General features: G+C 40.0%; 1 protein-coding gene across 2 annotated transcripts in view; it reads right to left on the bottom strand.

The window, feature by feature from the left end:
• The window catches only part of TMEM132B (transmembrane protein 132B), a 470,175-nt gene that overhangs the window by 13,351 nt on the left and 432,304 nt on the right, over positions 1 to 24,520 (bottom strand). For both annotated transcript variants that reach the window (XM_015431809.4, XM_065525023.2), the window contains exon 6: positions 1,034 to 1,239. In XM_015431809.4, coding sequence (XP_015287295.2) covers positions 1,034 to 1,239 — 206 coding nt within the window. The remainder of the gene's footprint in view (positions 1 to 1,033; positions 1,240 to 24,520) is intronic.

Below are 24,520 nucleotides of genomic sequence, written 5' to 3'. Positions count from 1 at the left end.
AAATCCCCTCCCGGCACTACCAGATTAGTGTTTGAAGAAGAAGGAGATGGGGATCATGGGAAGGGAGAGTGATCTTTTTTTTTTTTTTTTTTTTTTTTGTGATACAGAGTCTTGCTCTGTCGCCCAGGCTGGAGTGCAGTAGCGTGATCTCGACTCACTGCAAGCTCCGCCTCCCGGGTTCACGCCATTATCCTGCCTCAGTCTCCCGAATAGCTGGGACTATAGACGCCCGCCACCTCGCCCGGCTAATTTTTTTGTATTTTTAGTAGAGATGGGGTTTCACCGTGTTAGCCAGGATGGTCTTGATCTCCTGACCTCGTGATCCGCCCGCCTCGGCCTCCCAAAGTGCTGGGATTACAGGCGAGAGTCATCTTTAGAACTGTCTACTATAGTATGTATCCATTCACTGAGTTCTTGGGACAACCCTTCAGTAATGTTATCATCCCTAATTGATAGATGAGGAAACTGAGAAAGAGATAGGTTAAATCACACGTCCAACATCACACAGGTACAAGTTGTAAAGCTGGGGTTAAAATTCAGGCAGCAAAATGAAGAGTCTTACCCGGTGTGGGGAGAGGGCGGAACAACTCAGGCAGCCTTATCCCACAGCCCACAGTCTTAACCACTGTACTGTGCTCCATGGAGGAAGGCTGACATTTACAAGCAGGGGAACTGAGAGTGAATAACATAGGAATGAACAATAGAGAAGTGAGTGGGGAATGGAAAATAGCTATGTCCTAAATGCCACATCTTGTGGTAGGTGCTTGTTACGTATTGCATTCATTTTACTGAATCCTAGCAACTACTCTATGAAGTTGTTACTATATTATTACGATTATCTTCATTAAAATTTCCTCATGTCAAGTTGCTAGTAAGTACTCAAGTCAGATCCATCTGAACCCAAAACCCAGACCACGCTTCCCACCGCGGATGTTGCTTCCCAAGGGCTTGAGTCCCTGAGGGCCAATTTGCCCCCCACAAAGATCTGGGCCCCAGGACAATCAGATCCAAAGTCTTCTCTTTGATTCCTCACCTTCTGTTGGCAGCAACCGGGATCCTCCAGCCCTTGATCTGGCTCAGCTCAGTGTCTGAGATCTCAATCTGCAGGGGGAGTCTGGGCGCCCAGACAGTGACCTCGAACTGGGAGGTGAAATGCTGGTGGGTGAAGTTCACAATTGTGTCCACTTTGCTCTTCATTTCCTTCCCGTTCACAAAAATGGAATCACAGTTGTTGGAAACCTTTGGGGAGGAGGTAGAACCTTGAGATGCATCAGGAGGAAAAGCACAAGCAAATACTAACAACACTGAAAGTTCATGAACTGCAGCAGCTCTGATTTATTAGACACCAAAACAACCCGATGAACAGAACTTGTACAAAAGGTAATTTGTAGGCACTAATTAGTGACAAATACTGACAAATAGACTACAGGAAAACTATTTTGTATTACAAAATACTGACAAGTAAAACCATTAACATAATTTAATGGAGTTATATAACCTCTGTTGCCTTTTGTGTGTATGTGTCAGTGTTTTTCTTTATCTTACCTTTTTTATGTACTCAAACGATCACTAATCAAACCCCAGATGCCTCATAGTTCACTCCTGCACCATATCTGAAGATGCATAAAAGGTTTTTATGTTACTGAAAAAGCACATTATTCAAGTCACACTGAGGATCTCTGAAAAATCAGGAGAGCTTTGCACTAGATTAAAATCCTGGTAGGCAACATAGTTGTGAAATGCATTAGAAACATGGATATAATTATTTTTGCCCCATTCAGCTATAATTTTGTGGAATGAATGTGGCATTTCACCATGGTCTTTTGACTCAGCACTTGGGGGTGGCCTCTCTAATGTGCATGCTTCAGTAGGTTGAGCATTAGACCATTTAAGTCCCCATTTTACTTCACATTTTCAGGATAAGCAAATAAATTGTTGCTGACTTTCTCTCCTGGACAATCAGGGAAATGTATTTATGTATCTAGGTGGAGAGAAGAAAGAGGGATCATAAATCATTTCATGAGCAGAGGACAGAAAATAAAAAGTAGTGTGCAACCTTTGCATTCATACTGCTGAGGGGCAGCGTCAAGCCTGGGCTGCTGGCAGGGCCCCCACCTCAACCAGTGGAGCCACCACAGCCCCACTTTTGCAAGCCAGAAACTAGGACTTACTCTTGTTGCTTCTCTTCCTCACTTGAATCTGTTAACTACAACTCAGGCCTCCCTTCTGAGCCCGAGATACACACGTCCAACTGTCTATTTGACATGGTCAAGTGAATGGCTCAAGAACAATGTCAGAAGTGCCCACTTCCAAACTTAAAGAGAGAACTTCCAAGTTGTTTGAGATAAATTACCACCTTCCCTCCCTCCCAGAAAAATGGCACCAATATGAATGTGCTTCCTTGGAAATGGAGAAATCAGCCTTTTACCACCCAATAGCTCTACACTGCAGCTCGCCATGGAAACCAAGGAGAAAATGGCTAATGGGACACTTAAGACTCACCCTGCATCCTCAGTCACAGGGATGGATCCTTGTCACTTCCACTTCTCAACACCAATGATGTCTTTAGGAATCCTTAAGTATAATTAATGTAGGCTACTCATTGGGAGATCTGCTGAAATCGTTGAGACTTTGACTTGATAATCCTAGTCCACAAAGCAATGAACAAGGATTGCTGGAGAGTTACTGGAGTCTGGCTAAGTTCATTTCTGGAGCTCCTTTCCTATCCTGTCAGAACTTAGCAGTCTAAAATCTTTTTCCCTCCAGGCCTAAGATAGCAGTGGATAGAGCTACCATTAGGCTGATAGCTAATATGTCTCTCATGCCCAAAATTCCAGGGGGAGCTGAATATGGCATTTCTTTAACTTTTCAAATTAAAAAAAAGAATCTACTTCTATCCCTCTTTTTGCTTTATTTTATAAAAAGAGAGAGAAGAACAACAATGAAGTAAGCAAATGAGCTGTATTTTAGAGCACGTTTGAGGCAGTTAAATCTGCTTCATTGTGCCCAGTTCTGTAAATAATCAGAACAAGATTTCCATTTAGAGCTGAAAACGGAATGGAGGATCATGTTCTTATTTTTAATAGATGTTGACACAATGCTGAGCCTGACTGCCATCCATTCAGGTACTCAAGATGTGGAAGCCCCATTATAGAGAAATATCTGCCTTCCCAAGGAAGCACTGCACTAGGAGAAGGTGAAAGCTCAGTAAGACCTCTAATTTCCCCTGAACTCACTGCCTGTTCTGCCTGTGGCATGCAGACTACCTCAAGAGAATGAAGTCCCCCCAACCCTGCTCAGAAAAAAAGAGATTGAGGTCCCCTATGACTTAGAAACCTGCAGTGGATACATTGGGGAGTTCTGCTCTCACTTCTCCCTAGCTCAGGTGGTTATCACTTATTGCTAGAATTTTCTCAGTCCAACATTCCATAGTGCAGACCTCAACCCTCCTGCATTTATGTAAAATTATGGTTCTCCCTTGTTTACTGCTACCCAACTACCCCCAATCACACTTCAAATCACTCTGAATCACATCCCACTGGAGAGAACACACCGGTTTTGGAAACTGTGAAGCTGTTTCTATGTTAATAAGGAATAAATAATGTAATTGTCTGCATCCTTTCAGAGCACTACAGACTTAAACCTGCCCCATCTTTTAGGAAGTGATGTAGAGCCCATATGGAAAAAATTAATTAATTAAAAACATAACAAAGTAAGAGGGCTTAGCAGTTCTTTATGTTGACTATCTTTTGAGTTTTTTCTCCTGCGATATGCATACCCTTAAAAAAGTGTATGCCCTCCATTTTAAGTAATTCAATTAAAACAGCACAAATAAGGCTAATCATATTGAGTACTAAGACTTGAGGTATCTAACAATGTACAAAGGATATATTAGATATACAGAAACCAGAGTTTCTCACTCCATGGTCTCACCAATTACAGATGACCATCAGTATTTGTGGATTCCATATTTGCAAACTCATCTACTCCCTAAAAGTTATTTGTAACCCCAGAGTCAGTACTTGCAGTGCCTTTTTGGTCATTTGTGGAATTGCACAGAGAGGGGAAAATTTTGAACCACCTGCCATGCACGCATCCCCAATTGAGGTCAAGCAAGTACTCGCTCTGCCGTCTTGTCTCAGCTCTCATACAAAGACCAGAGCACGGACAATACAGAGGGCAGTGGAGCGCGGTGTCGGAAGCTTCAGCTTGGGCGCTGGATGCAGCGGGACAGAATCTGAATGCCTGCTCTGGCACCTGTCAGTGAGGCAGCCTCAGATAAGTCAACTAACACTTCCAAACTTCAATATTTCCTTTGTAATAGAAGATTATAGACTATTCGAAATGTGTGTGTGTGTGTGTGTGTGTGTGTGTGTGTGTGTGTCTCTCTCTATTTCTCCTACAAGCAAAGGTTCAGTACTCACTAATTCAGTGTTCACAGGGATTTTATAACTATCTCAAATGATGAGAACAAGACAGCTCACACTTGTACAGGACCTCATCGCCGCCACACTCTCCTTTCAACGCAGTAAGTCCCATGGTGACACCACAAGGTGGGTGTCATGAGCCTCATTTTACCTGTACTGAATCCAGCATAAAGAAAGGTACTGCCTCTTGCACAGCATTTTGCATATATCAACACTGACTGCTGACTGCTGGCCCAGGGCTGTCTCCTCTGCTTGATTACCTCTGTCCTCTCCAGGGACTTCTTGTGCTACGCCAGATACAATCCAAATGCCTTACAGGGGCCTACCAGGCCCCAATGCCTTGGACCTGCTTCCTTCTCTGGCCTCACCTTGCATGCCCTCCCTACCTGGCACAGGTCCTTCTTCATGGGTCTTCACTGCTTCCCTGAGCTCTCCTAGGCTTAGCCCCCTCCCAAGGCCATGCCATGGTCTTCCCAGGAATGTGATCTGATGTCCTTCATAACTGGTTTTCTACTGCCCAGTCAACTATGCACCAGCACCTCTGCCCGACACACATACATTTTCCTCTTTTCTAATATTAAAAAGGTTTTCTTCAGGAAATCCACCGCCCTCCATTCACCACAGGCCTCCCTAACTCCATCATTAAACCTCCATCCTCTTTGCCAGTGATTGGTTTAGGGGAAAGCACGTGCTATTACTCTGGCCAATGAGCTGTGAGAAGGCTACTAGGGCTTCTGGGAAACATCTCCTTGATCAAAGAGACTCACCGAAAGTGGCGCCTCCTCCTCCCACCGGATGTTGTCGCGTGGGAACTGACGACAGGAACTGCTGCAGGGATCCCAGAGCCCTGAGGGAGCCAGCCGTGGGCCAGGCTAACCCTGGGAGCTAAGGAACCTGGGCCCTTGATGACCTAGAGGAGCCGCTGGAGCAGCCCACCTGGACCCCCCGACTTTGAGGCGTTTTATCAGGTGATTATTGTTCTTGTGGCTAAAGCCAAATTGGTCTATGTGGTTTTGTTACTTTTCACCAAAAGGATTATAAATGACATAGGACTGCATCTCAAATGCCACCCCTCAGAATGCATTCCCTGAGTCACTCCTAATTTAAACTTGGTACCCGCCTCTGGTCACTATTTTCCTGTATCTAACTTGCTGTGTGTGCTACTGTGTACACTAAATGTACAACATGCTCCATTACTTAGACTCTTCATATTGCTGATATCATGTCACTTACACTGTATTAATCGCACCAGATTGCTCTGTTATATAATGTACTCCTTCACAATAATTACCACTCTCCTAATGCTCCTGGTTGTTTCTTATGTATCTTCCCCACCTGATGGTAATCTGCTTCATACCATGAACCTTTCTCCTTTTCCCTGCTGTCTCTGCTAATAGCACAGTGCTGGGCACATAGAAGTTATTCAATAAATAGATGCTGAGTGTGTGAATGAATATGTCACAGCTGTTTCCTCTGAGACCCATTCATTTCTGTACACCACCACCAGTAGTGAGTGTATCTGTAAGAAGGCAAAGAAGGTGACTTACACAAGGTTATCATGGTAATGGCATTAAGAAAAATGTAAGTGATTTCATATATTATGAGAGAAGACCAGAAGGAACAAAGCTGATAAATGTGAGGCCTTGGATTCCCAGTAGTCAATTTGGCCTTTTAACTGAGAATTAAGATCTCTGTGTATGAGATACATGTGTGTTTTATTGGCAGGGGAAGGAGGGATGTGGGGAGATGACAGGAAGACATAGCAAAATAAAGATCAGAGTCAGATTCCCATCACTCATCTAAATGATACCTTCAGGGCTCTCTAAGCCCCAAGAGGAACATCGAAAACCAAATGCTGTCAATCCTAATTTAAGAAGAGCTGAGGACAGGAACATGGAGATTGAAAACAGATGATTTGTGTCATGTTAATCTATCAGCATGTGTGAGATGGCCTGTAAATGTCATCCTGGGAAAGTTGCCTTTAGAGGTTAATATTTTTACTGTCAAATTACACTTCTGCAACTACATTGCTTTATAATAAAAGAGGCTAAAAGGGGCTCTCCAGATGTGAATATGTTTCCTTTGGGTATCTTGTAAGACACAACATTTACTTCATGTTCTATTTTTAAAAGAAGCAAGAATTTAATCTGTGCATCAGCCACCCTCTGTGTTTGCCACACTGTTGACCCATCTGCCTGCACTGATGGGAGGCTGACTGTGCACTGGGCTTCCCTCATGACCCCTCTCCCAACCCGAGACATGAGCCGCTATGTTAGAAGAAAAAAAATGCTACAGAATCGGGTAGTATGTTTCTCACAAACTTACAAACAATGCTGAAATTCTATATTAAAATAGGGAAAAGAATCAAAACTATGTAGCGAAAACCCTTTGATATTCACTTATCATCTGAATCAAACACTTTGTATGTATTACTGAGTTTAATGAAGCGTACCATGTCTGAGGCACAGTATGTACTCAAAAATATTTATTTTACCTTGAGTTTTTAATTAATAATAAATGCCAAAGGAATAATAATATCTATCATGTATTAAGTTCTTACTATGAACCCTGCATTGTTTTCAAAATTTTATGTAGAATTATACCCATTCACCTCTCCAAATACTCTGCACATTACATTTTTGTCCCTATATTATGGAGGGTAGACTGAGGCCAAGGAGAGGCTGCTAGTTAAGGGATCACAGCTAGTGAAAGGCAGAGCATCGTTTCCCACTTAGTCTCTCTGTGCCCGAGGCCTCCTCAGCACTGTGTTATGGCTTCAGTGCAACCCAGGCAAGGAAGACATGGCCCTTCCTCCAGAGGACCACAGGCTGATTGGGCAAGGCAAGACCTAAATACACACATCAGTACTTTTTATCAACCAGATTGAGTTGTAATTTATGTGGAATACAGTGTATCCGTTTAAATGATAAAGTTCAATGAGTTTGGCAGTGTCCACCCATGAAAACACTACACAGAACATTCTGTCACCCCAAAAACAGATCCTAATGCGTGTTTTCAGTCCATGGCTCCTTCTTCTCCCGGCCCCAGGCAACCACTGATGTGCTTTTCACCACCACAGACTGGTTTCCATTTTCTAGAATTTTATAAAAATGGAATCACGATATGCACTCTTTATGTCTGGTTTTTTTCACAAGTATGATGATTCTGAGAGTCATCCTTATTATTACATGTGTCAGTGGTTACCCTGGGCTCTTTTCCCTGGTTGCTTTCAGCCACAATGATGGAGGAGTTTCTACAGCAGTTTTTTGTTGTTGTTGTTGTTGCTGTTTTTGTTGTTGTTTTATTTTGAGACAGAATCTTGCTCTGTCACCCAGGCTGGCGTGCCGTGGAGCAATCTCAGCTCACTGCAACCTCCACCTCCCAGATTCAAGCAATTCTCCTGCCTCAGCCTCCTGAGTAGCTGGGATTACAGGCGCACGCCACCAAGCCCGGCTAATTTTTGTATTTTTAGTAGAGACGAGGTTTCACCATGTTGGTCAGGCTGGTCTCAAACTCCTGACCTTGTGATCCAGCCACCTCAGCCTCCCACAGTGCTGGGATGACAGGTGTGAGCTGCCGTGCCCAGCCTCTCCAGCAGTTTAATTTGCCCACTTTATTGCTGCAAATGCAGGTGTCCTGAGGACAAAGGCCACCAAATCAGGAAAATTCGCTGTTCTGGTCATTTTCTCCAAGTTTGACTCCCCTCCAAAATACTCTTGCTTTTGTTCACTCTTCAGAGATTTTTATTTTTTAATTTTATCCTGAGTTCATGGTTGTAATCTATGGAAGGACTGTCTGTTCTCAGGACTAATCTCAGGACTGTGGAACGTACCACAAAACAGTATTTAATTAGTACTTTTCACATTCCTTCGAGTAAACCCCCATGTCCAGGGGAAGCTTAGAGGGAAGTTCAGTGCCACAGATTGAGGTCCAGAGACCTGGGTCCTCACCTCAACCCTTCCCTTCAACACTTCTGAGCAAGTTGCTCCCCAATCTCTGAGGCTCAGATTCTGCATCTGTGAACCTTAAGGAACCTAAACTTTCCAGCTCTGACATTCTGTTGTTTGGAAGGGTTAGAAACCAAGCTCAGAGTTTCAGTATATTTTGTTACAATGTAACCTTTCTCTGCCTGAGATCCTTCATCTATAAAACAGGAATGAACATCCATTCATTCAATAAATATTTATTTACTATTGACTAAGACTCAAGAATTGTCCTAGGTGCTGAGAGTAGAGCAATGAGGAATAGAGTTCCTGTTCTTATGAAACTGATAGTCTAATTAGGGGAGACAGACAAATTAAACAACCATGTAGATATATAATATAATACCAGGCAGTGAAACAGGCTTGAAAGAAAAAATAAAGCACGGAAGAGAATGGACAGTGATGATAGAGTATGTTATTTTAATTAGAAGAGGAAAGAAAGGGCCCTTTGGAGAAGTAACATTTGAATAGAGACCTGACTGAAGTGAGGAACGGAGTCATGGGGACATGCAGAAGATCACTCAAACCAGAGGAAACAAGAAGTATGAAGGCCCTGAGACAGGAATGTTCCTGCCATATTTAAGGGCCAATAAAAAGGGGAAAATAGCTGAAAGCGAATGAGCAAAGATCAGGGAAATGAGATCAGAGAAGAAGGCAAGGGTTTGGATTTTACTCCTGTAAGTGTAATGAGATGTTCTGTCGTGTTTGGAGCAAGAAAGTGGCTTGAGCTAACAAAATTAACAGGATACCTTTGGCAGGTAGGGAGACCATTCAGGGGCTTACTCAACCCATCCAACAGAAATGTGAAGGTGGCTTCAATCACAGTGGTAGTGACAGAGGTGATGAGATGGGATTTGATATTGAAATGGATTTTGAATGCGAGTGAGAGGGAAAAGTCACACAGGGTTTCTGAGTTTTTGGCCAACCAAAAGAATGCAGTTCCTAACCCTGTGATAGGAGAAGGCAGCACAAGATGTGTATTTAGGGAAGAGAGAAAGAACCCAGACTTCAGTTTTGAAAATGTTGAATTCAAAATGCTCATTAGAAATATGAATGAAAATGTTAAGAAGTTGGATACATGAGTTTAGAGGTCAGGGAGAGAGGTTCAGAGTTCAAGCTGTGAAAGGAAAATAATCCTAGGGACCCCAAAATCACTAAGCTAAAGGGAAAGGTCAAGCTGGGAACTACGTAGGGCAAACCTGCCTCCCATTCTATTCAAAGTCACCCCTCTGCTCACTGAGATAAATGCGTATCTGATTGCCTCCTTCGGAAAGGCTAATTAGAAACTCAAAAGAAGGCAACAATTTTTCTCTTATCTACCTATGACCTGGAAGTCCCCTACCCGCTTCAAGTTGTCCCCTGACTTTGCTTCCAGTTATCCTCCCTTTCTGAACCAAACCAATGTTCATCTTACATATATTGATTGATGTCTCATGTCTCCCTAAAATGTATAAAACCAAGCTGTGCCCTACCACCTTGGGCACATGTCATCAGGACCTCCTGAGTGTGTGTCATGGGCATGTGTCCCTAACCTTGGCAAAACAAACTTTCTAAATTGACTGGGATTTGTCTCAGATATTCAGGGTTCAGAAAGCTAAAGAAATAAGTTCAGATCTCTCATCCTCTCTCTATGTTGAGTATCCTCCGATCCCCTCTATATGTTGAGTTCATTCTTAGTTTTTGTATATTTAAAGCAGCCTGGATTATTCTCTGATAAAAATCAGAGACAAAATCAAGACAGCCAGGTCCCCAGTTTCAACTCAGAAATGTAGAGCACCGAAAAGCATTTCTCCCCCCGTTATCAAACTACAAATTAATATTTTTAATTAAGTTTGAGAACTGTGGCTGCAGAGTAACAAACTAACCTGCATTCTGGAGAAAGACATGATCCTGCAGGGAGAAATATGTATTAAGCATTTGCTTCCCTGGGGTAGACATTGCTGAATGCCACATAAGCTGATAAGGATTCAAGTAAAACTTTTAGATACATTTCTATGGAACAAATGTGGACTATTGTGAGAGTGTAAAGACCCTGGGGACTGTAAATACAGGGGAGTTTGCACCCTCTTGAAGGTCCTAAGAATCTCACCAGACACTTAGACAGAAGATGTGAGATAATCTCGAGACAGCTTCCCTCATGATCCTGGCTGCAGAGAGAAACGGCAGTCAGTGCTAACTCTCTGCAGTTTCATCTCTTCTATTTTCGCTATGGGACAAAAGTCTTAGTCTTCAGGCAGAAGTATAATAAAAACTGTCAATCAGGATACTGTGGAAACTCATTGCATCTAAAGGAAAGGAAAAGAAACAGCTCTACCCTGAGGGAGGGATGAGAATACATGCTAGACACACTACAGCTTGAAGAGGGGTAGGAGGAGCACCTTGGAAAGCCATACACTAGAGGCTAAGTGCTACAGTGTCTACCAAGCCTAATGCTTAATCGGAACCTCAGAGAATTTGGCCCTGGTCCTCCACTAGGCTAAGAAGCACCAAGTAAAAATAATAGGGAATACAATTAGGAGAGCTACAAGAAACAGATTCTCTCTTGGGCACATTGGAAATACTCAAAGTCAAGAAGGAAGCAGACACTGAGAAAATAACCTCTGGAAAATCGCTCACATTCTAAGTGCAAGGAATCGCTAAAGGAATTTCAAGCCCACAGTGCACTGAGGGTAACCAAAATAGCAACCAAACCTGGGGAAGAGGAAAGCAAGATGGTGAAACAGAAGGCTCCATCGACCATCCCTACCACAAGGACACCAATTTAGCAACTATCTACACACCAAAAAAGCACCTTCATGGGAACCAAAACTCAGGTGAGCACTAACAGTACCTGGCTTTAACTTAATATCACTGAAAGAGGCACTGAAGAGGTAGAAAAAGGAATCTCGAATCACCACCACCACCCACACCCCACTCCCAGCAGTGGCAGTGTGGTGCAGAGAGCATTTCAGTGCTCTGGGGAAGGAAGAGCACAGCAATTGTGAGGCATTGAATTCATTGCCACCCTGTTATAGCAGAAAGAGAAACCAGACCAAATTTGCTGACACCCACCTACAGAGGGAGCATTTAAAGCAGCCCTAACTTGTTAATGATCACCATTCTAACTGACATGAGATGGTATCTCAGGATACAACAGATGCTGAAGAGGATGTGGAGAAACAGCAACGCTTTTACACTGTTGGTGGGAGTGTAAAATAGTTCAACCATTGTGGAAGACAGTGTGGCAGTTCCTCAAGGATCTAGGACCAGAAATGCCATTTGACCCAGCAATCCCATTACTGGATATATACCTAAAGGATTATAAATCATTCTGCTATAAAGACACATGCACACGTATGTTTACTGTGGCACTGTTCACAATAGCAAAGACTTGGAACCAACCCAAATGTCCATTAGTGATAGACTGGATAAAGAAAATGTGGCACATATACACCATGGAATACTATGCAGCCATAAAAAAGGATGAGTTTGTGTCCATTGCAGGGACATGGAGGAAGGTGGAAACGATCATTCTCAGCAAACTAACACAGGAACAGAAAACCAAACACTGCATGTTCTCACTCATAAGTGGGAGTTGAGCAATGAGAATACATGGACACAGAGAGGGGAACATCACACACTGGGCCTGTTGGAGGTGGGTGGCTAACGGAGGGATAGCATTAGGACGAGAAATACCTAATGTAGATGACAAGTTGATGGGTGCAGCAAGCCAACATGGCATATGTATACCTATGTAACAAACCTGCACATTCTGCACATGTACCCCAGAGCTTAAAGAATGAATGAATGAATAAATAAAACCAGCCCTAGGTAGAAAGGAATCTCCAATCCCAGCAGTCCAAACTTGAATTTCTGCAATCTTTAACCACTGTAGGCTAAAGTGCTCTGTGTTCCTAAATAAACTTGAAAGGCAGTCTAGTCCACAAAGATTACAACACCTAGGCAAGTCCTAGTGCTGAACTGGGCCCAGGGCCAGTGGACCTGGGGGCACATGACCTACTGAGACACCAGCTTGGGCAGCTAAGGGAGTGCTGGCATCACCCTTCCCTCACCCCAGGCTGTACAGCTTACAGTACCACAAAAGACCCCTTCCCTCCACTTGAGGAGAGAAGGAAGAATGGGAAGAACTTTGTCTTGTATCTTGGATAGCAACTCAGACACAACAGAATAGGGCACAGATCAGCATCCTGAGGCCTCTTTTCCATGCCCTAGCTCCCAGATAACATTACTAGACATACCCTGGGCCAGAAGGGAACCCACTGCCTTGAAGGAAAGGACCCAGTCCTGGCAGCATTTATTACCTACTAGCTGAAGAATCCTTGGGTCCTGAAAAACCAGCAGCAATATCCTGGTAGTACATCAAGGGCCATGGGTAAGCCTCTGAGATTTGCTGGCTTCAGGTGAAACTCAGCACATTCCCAGCTGTGATGGTTACAGGACAAGACTCCTGCTTAAAAAAAGAAGAGGGAAAAGTACAGAATTTCTCTTGCACCTTAGGTGGCAGCTTGGCCACACATGGGTAGAGCACCAAGTGGGCTCTTGGGGCCCCCAATTAGAAGACTTGCTCTTGGATGGCATTTCTGGGCCTGCTATGGGCCAGAGGGGAGCCCACTGCCCTGCAGGGTGAGCCTCAGGCCAGGTAACCTTCATTACAAGCTGACTGAAGAGATCTTGGACCTTAAGAGCACACGGGCAGTAGTCTGGCAGTACTCTCTGTGGGCCTGTGGCGGTGGTGGCCCCAGGGTGAGGCTTCTTTGCATTTGGAAAGGGGAAGGAAGAGTGGGAAGGACTGCGTCTAGTGCTGTGAGTGTCATCTCAGCCACAGTGCAGTAGAACACCAGGTAGACTTCTAAGGTTTTCGAATCTAGTCCCTGGATCCCAGACAGCACCTCTGGACCTACCCAGGACCTGAGGAAACTCACCATCCTGAAGGAAAGGGCAGCAACCTGGCTGACTTTGTCACCTTCTGATTGTCGATCCCCAGGGCCTTGAGCAAACATAACTGGTAGCCAGGGAGTGGTTACAGCAGGCCTTGGATGAGACCCAGTGCTGTGCTGGCTTCAGGTCTGGCCCAGCAGAGTCATAGTGGGAGTGGCCACAGGGGTGCTTATGTCACTCCACTCCCAGCTTCAGGTGGCTCAGAACAGAGAGAGAGAGAGACTCCATTTGTTTGGAAGAAAGGAAGGGAAAAGAACAAGAATCTCTGCCTAATAAACCAGAGAATTCTCCCATATCTTAACTAAGACCATCATGGGGGTACCACTATGAGTCTGCAAGAAACATAGCATTACTGGGCTTGGGGTCCCCCTTAAAGCAGAAACAGCTTAGATCACAACACCTAAGTCCTTTTGAATACCTGGAAAGCCTTCCCAAAAAGAACAGGTACAAACATGTCCAGGTACTAAAGACTATAATAAATACCTAACTCTTCAATGCCCAGACACACTTAAACATCTACAAGTATCAAGACAATCCACGAAAATCACCAAATGAACTAAATGAAGCACAAGAGACCAATCCTGGAAAAACAGAGATATGTGACCATTCAGACACAGAATTCAAAATAGCTGTCTTGAGGAAACTCAAAGAAATTCAAGATAACACAGAGAAGGAATTCAGAATTCTATCAGATAAATTTAACAAAGAGATTGAAATAAAAATAAGCAGAAATTCTGGAGCCGAAAAATACAATTGACATACTGAAGACTGCACTCGAGTTACTAATTAGCAGAATTGACCAAGGAGATTCAAGAAAGAATCAGTGAGCTTGAAGACAAGTTATTCGAAAATATATCTCCAGAGGATACAAAATTTAAAAAAAGAATAAAAATCAAGGAAGCACACCTACAAGATCTATTTTCTTGTAGCACACCTACAAGAAAATAGCCTCAAAAGGACAAATCTGAGAGTTATTGGCTTCAAAGAAGAGGCAGAGAAAGAGACAGGTAGAAACTTTATTTAGTGGGATAATAACAGAGAACTTCTCCAACCTACAAAAAAGTCACTACCCAAGCACAAGAAGGTTATAGAACACCAAGAAGATTTAACCCAAAGAAGATTACTACAAGGCATTTAATAATCAAACTCTCCAATATCAAGGATAAAGAATAGATCCTAAAAATAGCAAGAGAAAAGAAACAAATAACATATAATGGAGCTTCAATACATCTAGCAGCAGAATTTTCAGTAAAAACCTTAAAGGCCAGAAGAGAGTGGCATGACCTATTTAAAGTGCTGAAGGAGGAAAAAAAATATCCTTGGCCAAAATATCCTTCAAACATAAAGGAAAAATAAAGACTTTCCCAGACAAGCAAAAGCTGAGGGATTTCATCATCAGGCCTGTCTTATAAGAAATGCTAAAGGGAGTATTTCAATCAGAAAGAAAGGACATTAATGGGCAATAAGTAATTACCTGAAGGTACAAAACTCACTAGTAATAGTAAGTACACAGAAAAATACAGAATATTATAACACTGTAACTGGGATGGGTAATCTACTTTTATCCTAAGTAGAGAGACTTAATAATGAACCAGTCAAAAATAATAACTGTAACAACTCTTCAGGATATAGACAGTACAACAAAATATAAACAGAAACAACAAAAAGTTTTAAAGTGGGGGGATTAAGTTAATGTGTAGAGTTTTTATTAGTTTTCTTTTTTGCTTATTTGTTTATGCAAACCATGTTAAGTTGTTATCAGTTTAAAATAATGGGTTATAAGACAGCATTTGCAAGCTGCATGGTAATCTCAAACCAAAAAACATGTAACAAGCATAAAATATAAAAAAGCAAGAAAGTAAATTGTATCACCAAAAAAAAAAAAAATCACCTTCACAAGAAAGAAATGAGAAGGAAAGAAAGAAGGAAGACAAGAGTACAAAAAAACAGAAAACTAGTAATAAAATGGAAGGAGTAAGTCCTTACTCAATAATAACATTGAATGTAAACTGATTAAACTCTTGAGTAAAAAAACAGAGTGGCTAAATGGATAGAAAAAGAAAGGCCCATTGATGTGTTGCCTACAAGAAACACATTTCACCTATAAAGACACACACATAGACTGAAAATAAAGGGATGAAAAAAGATATTCCATGCCTATGGAAACCAAAAAAGAACAGGAGTGGCTGCACTTATATCCGACAAATTGACTTCAAGACAAAACTCTAAGAAGAGACAAAGAAGGACACTATATAATGATAAATGAGTTAATTCAGCAAAATAATGTAACAGTTTTAACTAAATATGCTCCCAACACTGGACTACTCAGATATATAAAGCAAATATTATTGGAACTAAAGAGAGAAACTCTAATACAATAATAGCTGGACACTCCAACATCCCACTTTCAACATTGGACAGACCTTTCAGACAGAAAATCAACAAAGAAACATTGGACTTAATCTGCACTATAGACCAAATCGATCTAATAGATATTTACAGAACATTTTATCCAAAGCCTACAGAATATACATTCTTTTCCTGAGCACGTGGATTATTCTCAAGGACAGACAATATGTTAGGTCACAAAACAAGTCTTAAAACACTTTTAAAAATTTGAAATAATATTAAGCATCTTCTCAGACCACAATGGAATAAAACTAGAAATCAGTAACAAGAGGAATTTTGGAAACTATGCAAATACATGGAAATTAAACAACATGCTCCTGAATGACCACCAGTGGGTCAATGAACAAATTAAGAAAAGAAATTGAAAAATTTCTTAAAACTAATGTTAATGGAAACACAACATAAGAAAACCTAAGGGATACAGCAAAAGAAATGCTAAGGGAAGTATATAGCTGTAAGTGCCTACATCAAAAATGAAGAAAAACTTCAAATAAACAATTTAATGATTCATCTTAAAGAACCAGAAAAGCAACAGCAAACCAAACCCAAAGTTAGCAGAAGAAAAGAAATAAAGATTGGAGCAGAAATAAATGAATTTAAATTAAATAAAACAATACAAAAGATCAATGAAACAAAAAGTTGTTTTTTTAAGAATGAGATCATGTCTTTTGTGTGAACATGGATGAATCTGCAGGCCATTATCCTTACCAAACTAACGCAAGAAGAGAAAGCCAAACACCACGTTCTCACTTATAAGTAGCAGCTAAATGATGAGAACTCATGTACACAAAAAGGGAACAACAAACAGTGGGGCCTAATTGAGGATGGAGAATGGGAGGAGGAAGAGGAGCAGAAAAACATATTGCGTACTAGGCTTAGTACCTGGGTGAAAAAATAATCTATACAATAAGCACCCATGATGCAAGTTTACCTATATAACAAACCTGCACATATATCCCTGAACCTAAAATAAAATTTTTCTAAAATTGGTTTTTTGAAAAGTTAAACAAAATTGACAAACTTTTAGCCAGAATAACTAAGAAAAAAGAGATAAGATCCAAATAAACAAAATCAGAGATGAAAAAAGAGACATTACAACTGATACTGCAGAAATTCAAAGGATTATTAGTGGCTACCATAAGCAACTATACATAAATAAATTGGAAACTCTAGAAGAAACGGACAAATTCCTAGACACATTTAACCCACCAAGATTGAATCATGAAGAAATCCAAAACCTGAACAGACCAATAACAAGTAATGAGATCCAATCTGTAATAAAAAGTCTCCCAATAAAGAAAAGCCTGGGCCCTGAGGGCTTTACTGCTAAATTCTACCAAGTATTTAAAGAAGAATTAATACCAATCCTATTCAAACTATTCCAAAAAACGGAGGAGGAGGGAATACTTCCAAATTCATTCTACAAGGCCAGTATTTCCCTGATACCAAAACCAGACAAAGACATCAGAAAAAGGAAACTACAGGCCAATACCTCTGGTGAATGCTAATGCAAAAATCCTCAACAAAATACTAGCAAACTGAATTCAACAATACATTAGAAAGACGATTCATCATGACCGAGTAGGATTTATCCCTGGGATGCAAGGATGTTTCAACATATGCAAATGAATTAATGTGATACATCATGTCAACAGAATGAAGGATAAAAACCATATAATCATTTCAATTGATGCTGAAAAAGCATTTGATAAAGTTCAATGTCTCTTCATGATAAAAACCTTCAAAAACCTGAGTATAGAAGGAACATACCTCAACATAATAAAAGTCATATACCACAGACCCACAGTTAGTATTATACTGATTAGGGAAAAACTGAAAGCCTTTCCTCTGAGATCTGGAATATGACAGGGATGCCCACTTTTACCACTGTTATTCAGCATAGTACTGGACGTCCTAGCTAAAGCAATCAGACAAGGGAAAGAAATAAAGAGTATCCAAATTGGAAAGGAGAGGTTAAATTATCCTTGGTTGCAGATTATATGATCTTATATTTGGAAAAACTTGAAGACTCCACTAAAAAACTATTAGAACTGATGAACAAATCCAGTAACACTGCAGCATACAAAATCAACATACAAAAATCAGTAGCATTTCTATATGTCAACAATGAACAATCTGAAAAAGAAATTTAAAAAATAATCCCATTTACAATAGCAATAAATAAAATTAAATTCCTAGGAATTAACCAAAGAAGTAAACGATCTCTATACTGAAAACTATGAAATACTGATGAAAGAAATTAAAGGGGATAGCAAAAAATGGAAAGATACTCTATGTTCATGGGCTGGAAGTATTGTTAAAATGTGCATAATACCCAAAGCAATCTACAGATTAAATGCAATCCCTATCAAAATACCAATGACATTCTTCACAGAAATGAAAAAAAAAAATCCTAGAATTTATGTGGAACCACAAAAGACCCAGAATAGCCACAGCTATCCTAAGCAAAGAGAGCAAAACTGAAGGAATCACATTACCTGACTTTAAATTATACTACAGAGCTATAGCAGCCAAAACAGCATGGTACTGGCATAAAAACAGACACATAGACCAATGGAACAGAATAGAGGACCAGAAACAAATCCACACACCTACAGTGAACTCACTTCCAACAAACGTGCCAAGAACATACGCTGGGGAAAAAACAATCTTTTCAATAAATGGTGCTGGGAAAACTGGATATCCATATGTAGAGAAATGAAACTAAACCTCTATATCTTACCATATACAAAAATCAAATCAAAATGGATTAAAGACTTAAATCTAAGACCTCAAACTATGAAACTACTACAAGAAAACATTAGGGAATCTCTCCAGAACACTGGTCTGGGCAAAAACTTCTTGAATATTATCCCACAAGCATAGGCAACTAAAGCAAAAATGTGCAAATGGGATCACGTCAAGTTAAGAGGCTTCTGCATGTCAAAGGAAACAATCCACAAAGTAAAGAGACAACCCACAGAATGGGATAAAAATATTTGCAAACTATTCATCTGACAAAGGATTAATAGCCAAAATATATAAGGAGCTCAAACAACTTAATAGGAAAAAAAAATCAAATAATTCAATCAAAACATGAACAAAAGATTTGAATAGACATTTCTCAAAAGAAGACATACAAATGGCAAACAGGCATATGAAAAGGGGCTCAACGTCACTGATCATCAGAGAAATGCAAATCAAAACGACAATGAGATATTATCTCACCCCAGTTAAAATGACTTTTATCCAAAAGACAGGCAATAACGACTGCTAGCAAGGATAGAGAGAAAAGGGAACCCTTGTACACTGCTGATAGGAATGTAAATTAGTACAACCACTGTGGAGAAAAGTTTGGAAGCTCCTCAAAAACCTAAAAATTGAGCTATCATATGATCCAGCAATCCCACTGCTAGATAAATATGCAAAAGAAAGAAAATCATTACATCAAAGAGATATCTGCACTCCCACATTTGTTGCGGCACTGTTGACAATAGCCAAGATTTGGAAGCAACCTAAGTGTCCATCATCAGATGAATGGATAAAGAAAATGTGGTGCATACACACAATGGAGTACTATTCAGCTATAAAAATGAATGAGCTCTTTTCATTTGCAACAACATGGATGGAACTGGAGATCATTATCTTAAGTGAATAAGCCAGGCACAGAAAGACAAACATTGCATGTTCTCACTTATTTGTGGGATCTAAAATTCAAAACAATTGAACTCATGAAGACAGCAGAAGGATGGTTACCAGAGGCTAGGAAGGGCAGTGGGTGTTGTGGGGGAGGTGGGGATGGTTAATGGATACAAAATAATAGAAAGAATAAAACCTAGTATTTAATAGCACAATAGGGTGACCATGATTATAGTCAATAATAATTTAATTATACATTTTAAAATAACTAGAAGAGTATAACTGGATTGTTTGTAACACAAAGGATAAATGCTTGAGGGGATGGCCACTCCTTTCTCTCCATGATATGATTATTACACATCATATGCCTGTATAAAAACATCTCATGTTCCCTATAAATATGTACCATAAAAATTAAAAATTAAAAAAAATTGTTTAAAAAACCCTCAAACCTAGCCCAACTTCTGACTACAGTAACAGAAACCCCAATATTATAGGCCTACTAGAAAGAAAGGTATACACAACTCTAATCATAAAAAGGATTCATCTCAGTATCTCCTGAGATGAAATATGTGATTTCATATATGAATATGTGATTTCAAAAGGTCTATCTTTAAATGAAAAGTACAAAGCTTACCAAAAGTCAAGACAAAACACACCACCAGGGAGAAAAAAAAAATCAATAATTAGAACTAGACTCAGATATGATTCAGTTGTTTGGACTATCAGACAGGAAATTTCAAATAATTATGATGAATATGTTAAAATCTCTAGTGGAAATGATAGGCGACATAAAGGCGAAGATGGGTAATTTCAGAAGAGGTTAAAACAGTAAGAAATAATAAAATGGAAATTCTAGAAATAAAAACACATAGTAGCAAAGATCTTGATGTCTTGACTTACTCATCAGTAGACTAGGCAGAGCCAAGGAAAGAAGCAGTGAATTTGAAGGTAATCAATAGGAATTACCCCAACTAAAATACAAAGAGAATAAGAGTGACAAAGAAAAGGAAAAGGGCATCCAAGAGCTGTGAGAGGGTCAAATGGTCTAATGTACATGTAATTGGAATCCCAAAAAGAGAGATAAAACAGGGCTCAAAAAATATTTGAAAAAACTATATAACCAAGATATTTCCAGAATTACTGGCAGTCACCAAACCACAGATCCAAGAAGGTCACGTGAAACCAAAGAGGACAATTATAAACAAAACAAACACATAGGCATATAATATGCAAACTGCTGAAAACTAAAAACAAAGAGAAAATCCTGTAGGGAGCCAAAGAAATAAGACATGAACTACAGAAGAAGATGGATAACAATTACAGCAGACTTCTTGTTGGAAATCAGGAAAGCAGTAAGACAATAGGATGGCATCATGAAGATTCCGAAATAAATAACTATTGCCCTATGGTTCTATATCCAGCCAAAAAAAACCTATCAAAAATGAAGGTGAAATAATTATTTTAGACAAAAGCTAAGAGAATTGCTAACTACCTTAGTACAATCACTATGGAGAAAAACTTGGGAGTCCCTCAGAAACCTAAGAATTGAGCTACCTTATAATCCAGCAACCCCGCTGCTAGGTATATTCCAAAATGAAAGGAAATCAGTATATTGAAGAGATATCTGCACTCCCATGTTTGTTGCTGCACTGTTTACAGTAGCCCAGACTTGGAAGCAACCTCAGTGTACATCAACAGACGAATGGAAACAAACACCTAGGCATGTAATACTTGAACTGGTGAAAACTAAAAGGAACATATAAGACATATTAAAGAAAGTCCTTCAGGCAGAAAAAAAGAAGGTATCAGTTGGAAATCTAGATCTACACTTAAGAATGGAATAATTTAAGGAAGAATAAAATTCATTTTTTCAGAGTTGTAATTGTTCTGAAAAATTAGCTAATTATCTGAAGCAAAACTAATAACAATGTATTGTGTATTAATATTAGTAACAAAAGTAAAAATAAAATATACCAAAATAGCACAACCATATTTTACGGGCAAAAGACTTAAAAACATTTCATTAAGGAAGATGATTTACAGACAGCAAATCAGTACAGAAAAAAATGCATAACAGCAAGAATTATCAGGGAAATACCAATTCAAACCACTAAGAGATAACACTACAAACTCATTAGAATGGCAAAATAAAAATATTTCAATACCATATGTTGTTGAGAGTGTGGACCAGCAACAGGAATTCTCATTTTTGGTAGGAATGAAAAGTTGTACAACTACCTTTGAAAACAGTCTGGCAATTTATTATAAAGTTAAATATTCACTTTACTATATGATCCATTAATCCTACACCTAGGTGAACTGAGAACATGTTTGCACAGAAATTTTTATGTGAATGTTTATAGCAGATTAGAAACAGCCAGATGTCCTTCAACAGGCAAATAGATAAACTGTGGTAAATCCATGCAATGGAATCCTACACAGCAATAAAAAGAAACCCACTATCAATTCACACAATAACATGGATGAATTTTCAATGTATTTTTTAGGGAAAGAAGTCAAATCCAAAAGACTGCATATTATATTATTCCACCTATGTCCTGTCCCGGAAGAAACAAACTGTAAGAACACAAAATGAATCAGTGGTTGAGAGAGGTGAGAGTGATGTTAACTAAAACGGACAGCATGACAGAATTTGGAGAGGGCGTGACAGAACTGTTTCTTCAGGTTACTGTGACAGTGAATATATGACGATGCATCGAAACCCATAGAACTGCATAGAAACTACACACAAAGCAAATTTTACTTTGTACATATTAATCCAAACGTCAACCACGATGTTTGGAGGATCTCACTGAAGCAGGTGGGGGAGAAAGGCACTGACCTGACTAACTCTGGAAAACATTGTTCTGACCAGATATGGCTGAAGAAAAAGGACCGCACACAAACACTGGGCTCTAGTAAGATCATGAACACCAACGCAAACATCATAACTAAATTTGAGTGGCAATTTTTGAGTCTCCTGTCAATGGTATAGGATGATATGTTTTTAAAGATTATTTTAGAAACGAATATGCAAAGTCAAATAATTATCACAGTGAGCTCGAGGACAGTAAGTCCATGAACCTTGGGGCTTGAGGAATCCCCAGTCACCTTTGTATCTTCTCACGCTAAGACCTAACCTGTTAACACATCTCTGCCCTTGCTGGACGGTGATATAAGTCCTTTGAAGACAAGGTTGTTGCCTTATTTGATTTTCTGCACCCCAAGGTCATGGATGGAATCTGGAACATTGTAGACATGCAAGAATGGTGCAGAGTAAATGAGATGAAGTGGGCTGTCCAGGATCATACAGCTGGCAACTGGCAGGTCCTGGGAGCCCCTCCCTGCCCCTCACCAGCACTGGAAGTCACTCTCAGCCCCTATTTCCAAGAGATCTCCCTATCTCAGCCCTTAAAGGTCTGATCATGATGCTTTGCACTTGGCTACATTTCTTTTTATCAATTCGTATTCACGCAGGTCCATCTGGCTTCCATGATTGGGCCTTGGCTGGGACATGCCATTTCTTCATCTCTCTCTGGTGGTTTGCTCAGTGCTGAGCCTGTAACTGACTGAATGTCCAGGCCTCCCAGCCAGTATGGGCCTTGTGGCAGGGTGGGCAGAATGGGGATCACTGCACTGCTTTCTCTTCCCATCTCATTCAACACACTTCCATCAAAGAATCTTAACATCTTGGCGCTGAATGAGAACTCAGAGGTCTGATCTGTGCCCATTTAGTGGAGATGTAGCCCAAAGAGGAAAAGTCACTGTCTTAAAGGCATAGAGTTCTCACTGAGTGTGAGGCTAAAATTCAGACCTGCCTTGGGGCCAGCGATGTTATGTGGTGGGCTCTGGGCAGGACTCTGGGGACACAAAGTGAATCAGAGAGGCGATGCCCTGCAGGAAGCCCAACTAAGTGAAGGCGACAGACTCAAGTGCAAAATATTGTAAAATACAATGATTAGTAGGACAGTAGGGTTTACTTAAAAGATGAGTAGACTCATCTTCTAAGATGCCAGGACTCAGTGGCTGTGTTCAGCCCAACCCAACTACAAGAAGGGGCTGATACTCATCTCAATTTGAGATTCCCAGGACAACTCTGTTCCAACAGGCCTCAATGACCCCCACAACCTGACCTTATCTCACTCCCTATTAGATGGCACCCGCATAGAGCACAGACAATCTCTGGAATCTGCTTGGTAGGACTCCCCTAGGAAGACAACAAAATATTCTTACCCAAGGAGAAAAAGCCCTGTCCAAACCACATGGAACAAGGTTTGATTCTACCTTTATAGTCAAGTGTTACCAAAATGACATTTTTGGTCATTTTTTTAAAAATTAAAATTAAAAGGACATTTTTTAATGATAAGTGGTCAATATATTAGGAAGAAATAGCAATTATAAATATATGTTCACCAATAGCCCCAAATCTATGAAGCAAAAATGGACAGAACTGAATAAATAGAAAATTCAACAATACTAGTGGGAGTCTTGAATTCCCTACTTTCATGATGAGTAGGACAACTAGAAAGAAGATCAACATGGAAATAGAAGACTCAAACCACATTATAAATCAGTTTGACCTAACATATCTATAAAATACTCCACATAACAACAACAAAATATATATTCTTCTTAAGTGCACAAGGAAATGCTCCATTATAGACCATAATCTAGGCCATGAATCCAGCCACAGTTAAATGAATCAAAATCATACAAATAATGTTGTCAGATCATAATAAACTGAAATAGCCAGATGTCCTTCAACAGGCAAATAGATAAACTGTGGTAAATCCATGCAATGGAATCCTACACAGCAATAAAAAGAAACCCTTACATTAGAAAATGTAAATAAACTTGAGAAATTAACAAATATTTTGAAATTAATACACTGCTAAATAACCAGTCAGCCAATAAATAACAAGGGAAACTAGAAAACATTATGAGGTTAATGAAAATGAAGACACAGTACACCAAAATTATGGGATGTAGCTAACATAGTGTTCAGATGGAAACAGTAAGAATATAAGTAGTTAATGCTTATATAAAAATATAAGTTCTCAAATTAATAACCTAATGCTCCACCTTAAGACAGTGGAAAAGAAAAGCAAACTAAACCTAAAG

The sequence above is a fragment of the Macaca fascicularis genome, chromosome 11, assembly GCF_037993035.2.
Source record: "Macaca fascicularis isolate 582-1 chromosome 11, T2T-MFA8v1.1".
NCBI lineage: Eukaryota > Metazoa > Chordata > Mammalia > Primates > Cercopithecidae > Macaca > Macaca fascicularis.
This window is presented reverse-complemented; position numbering and strand designations above follow the sequence as displayed.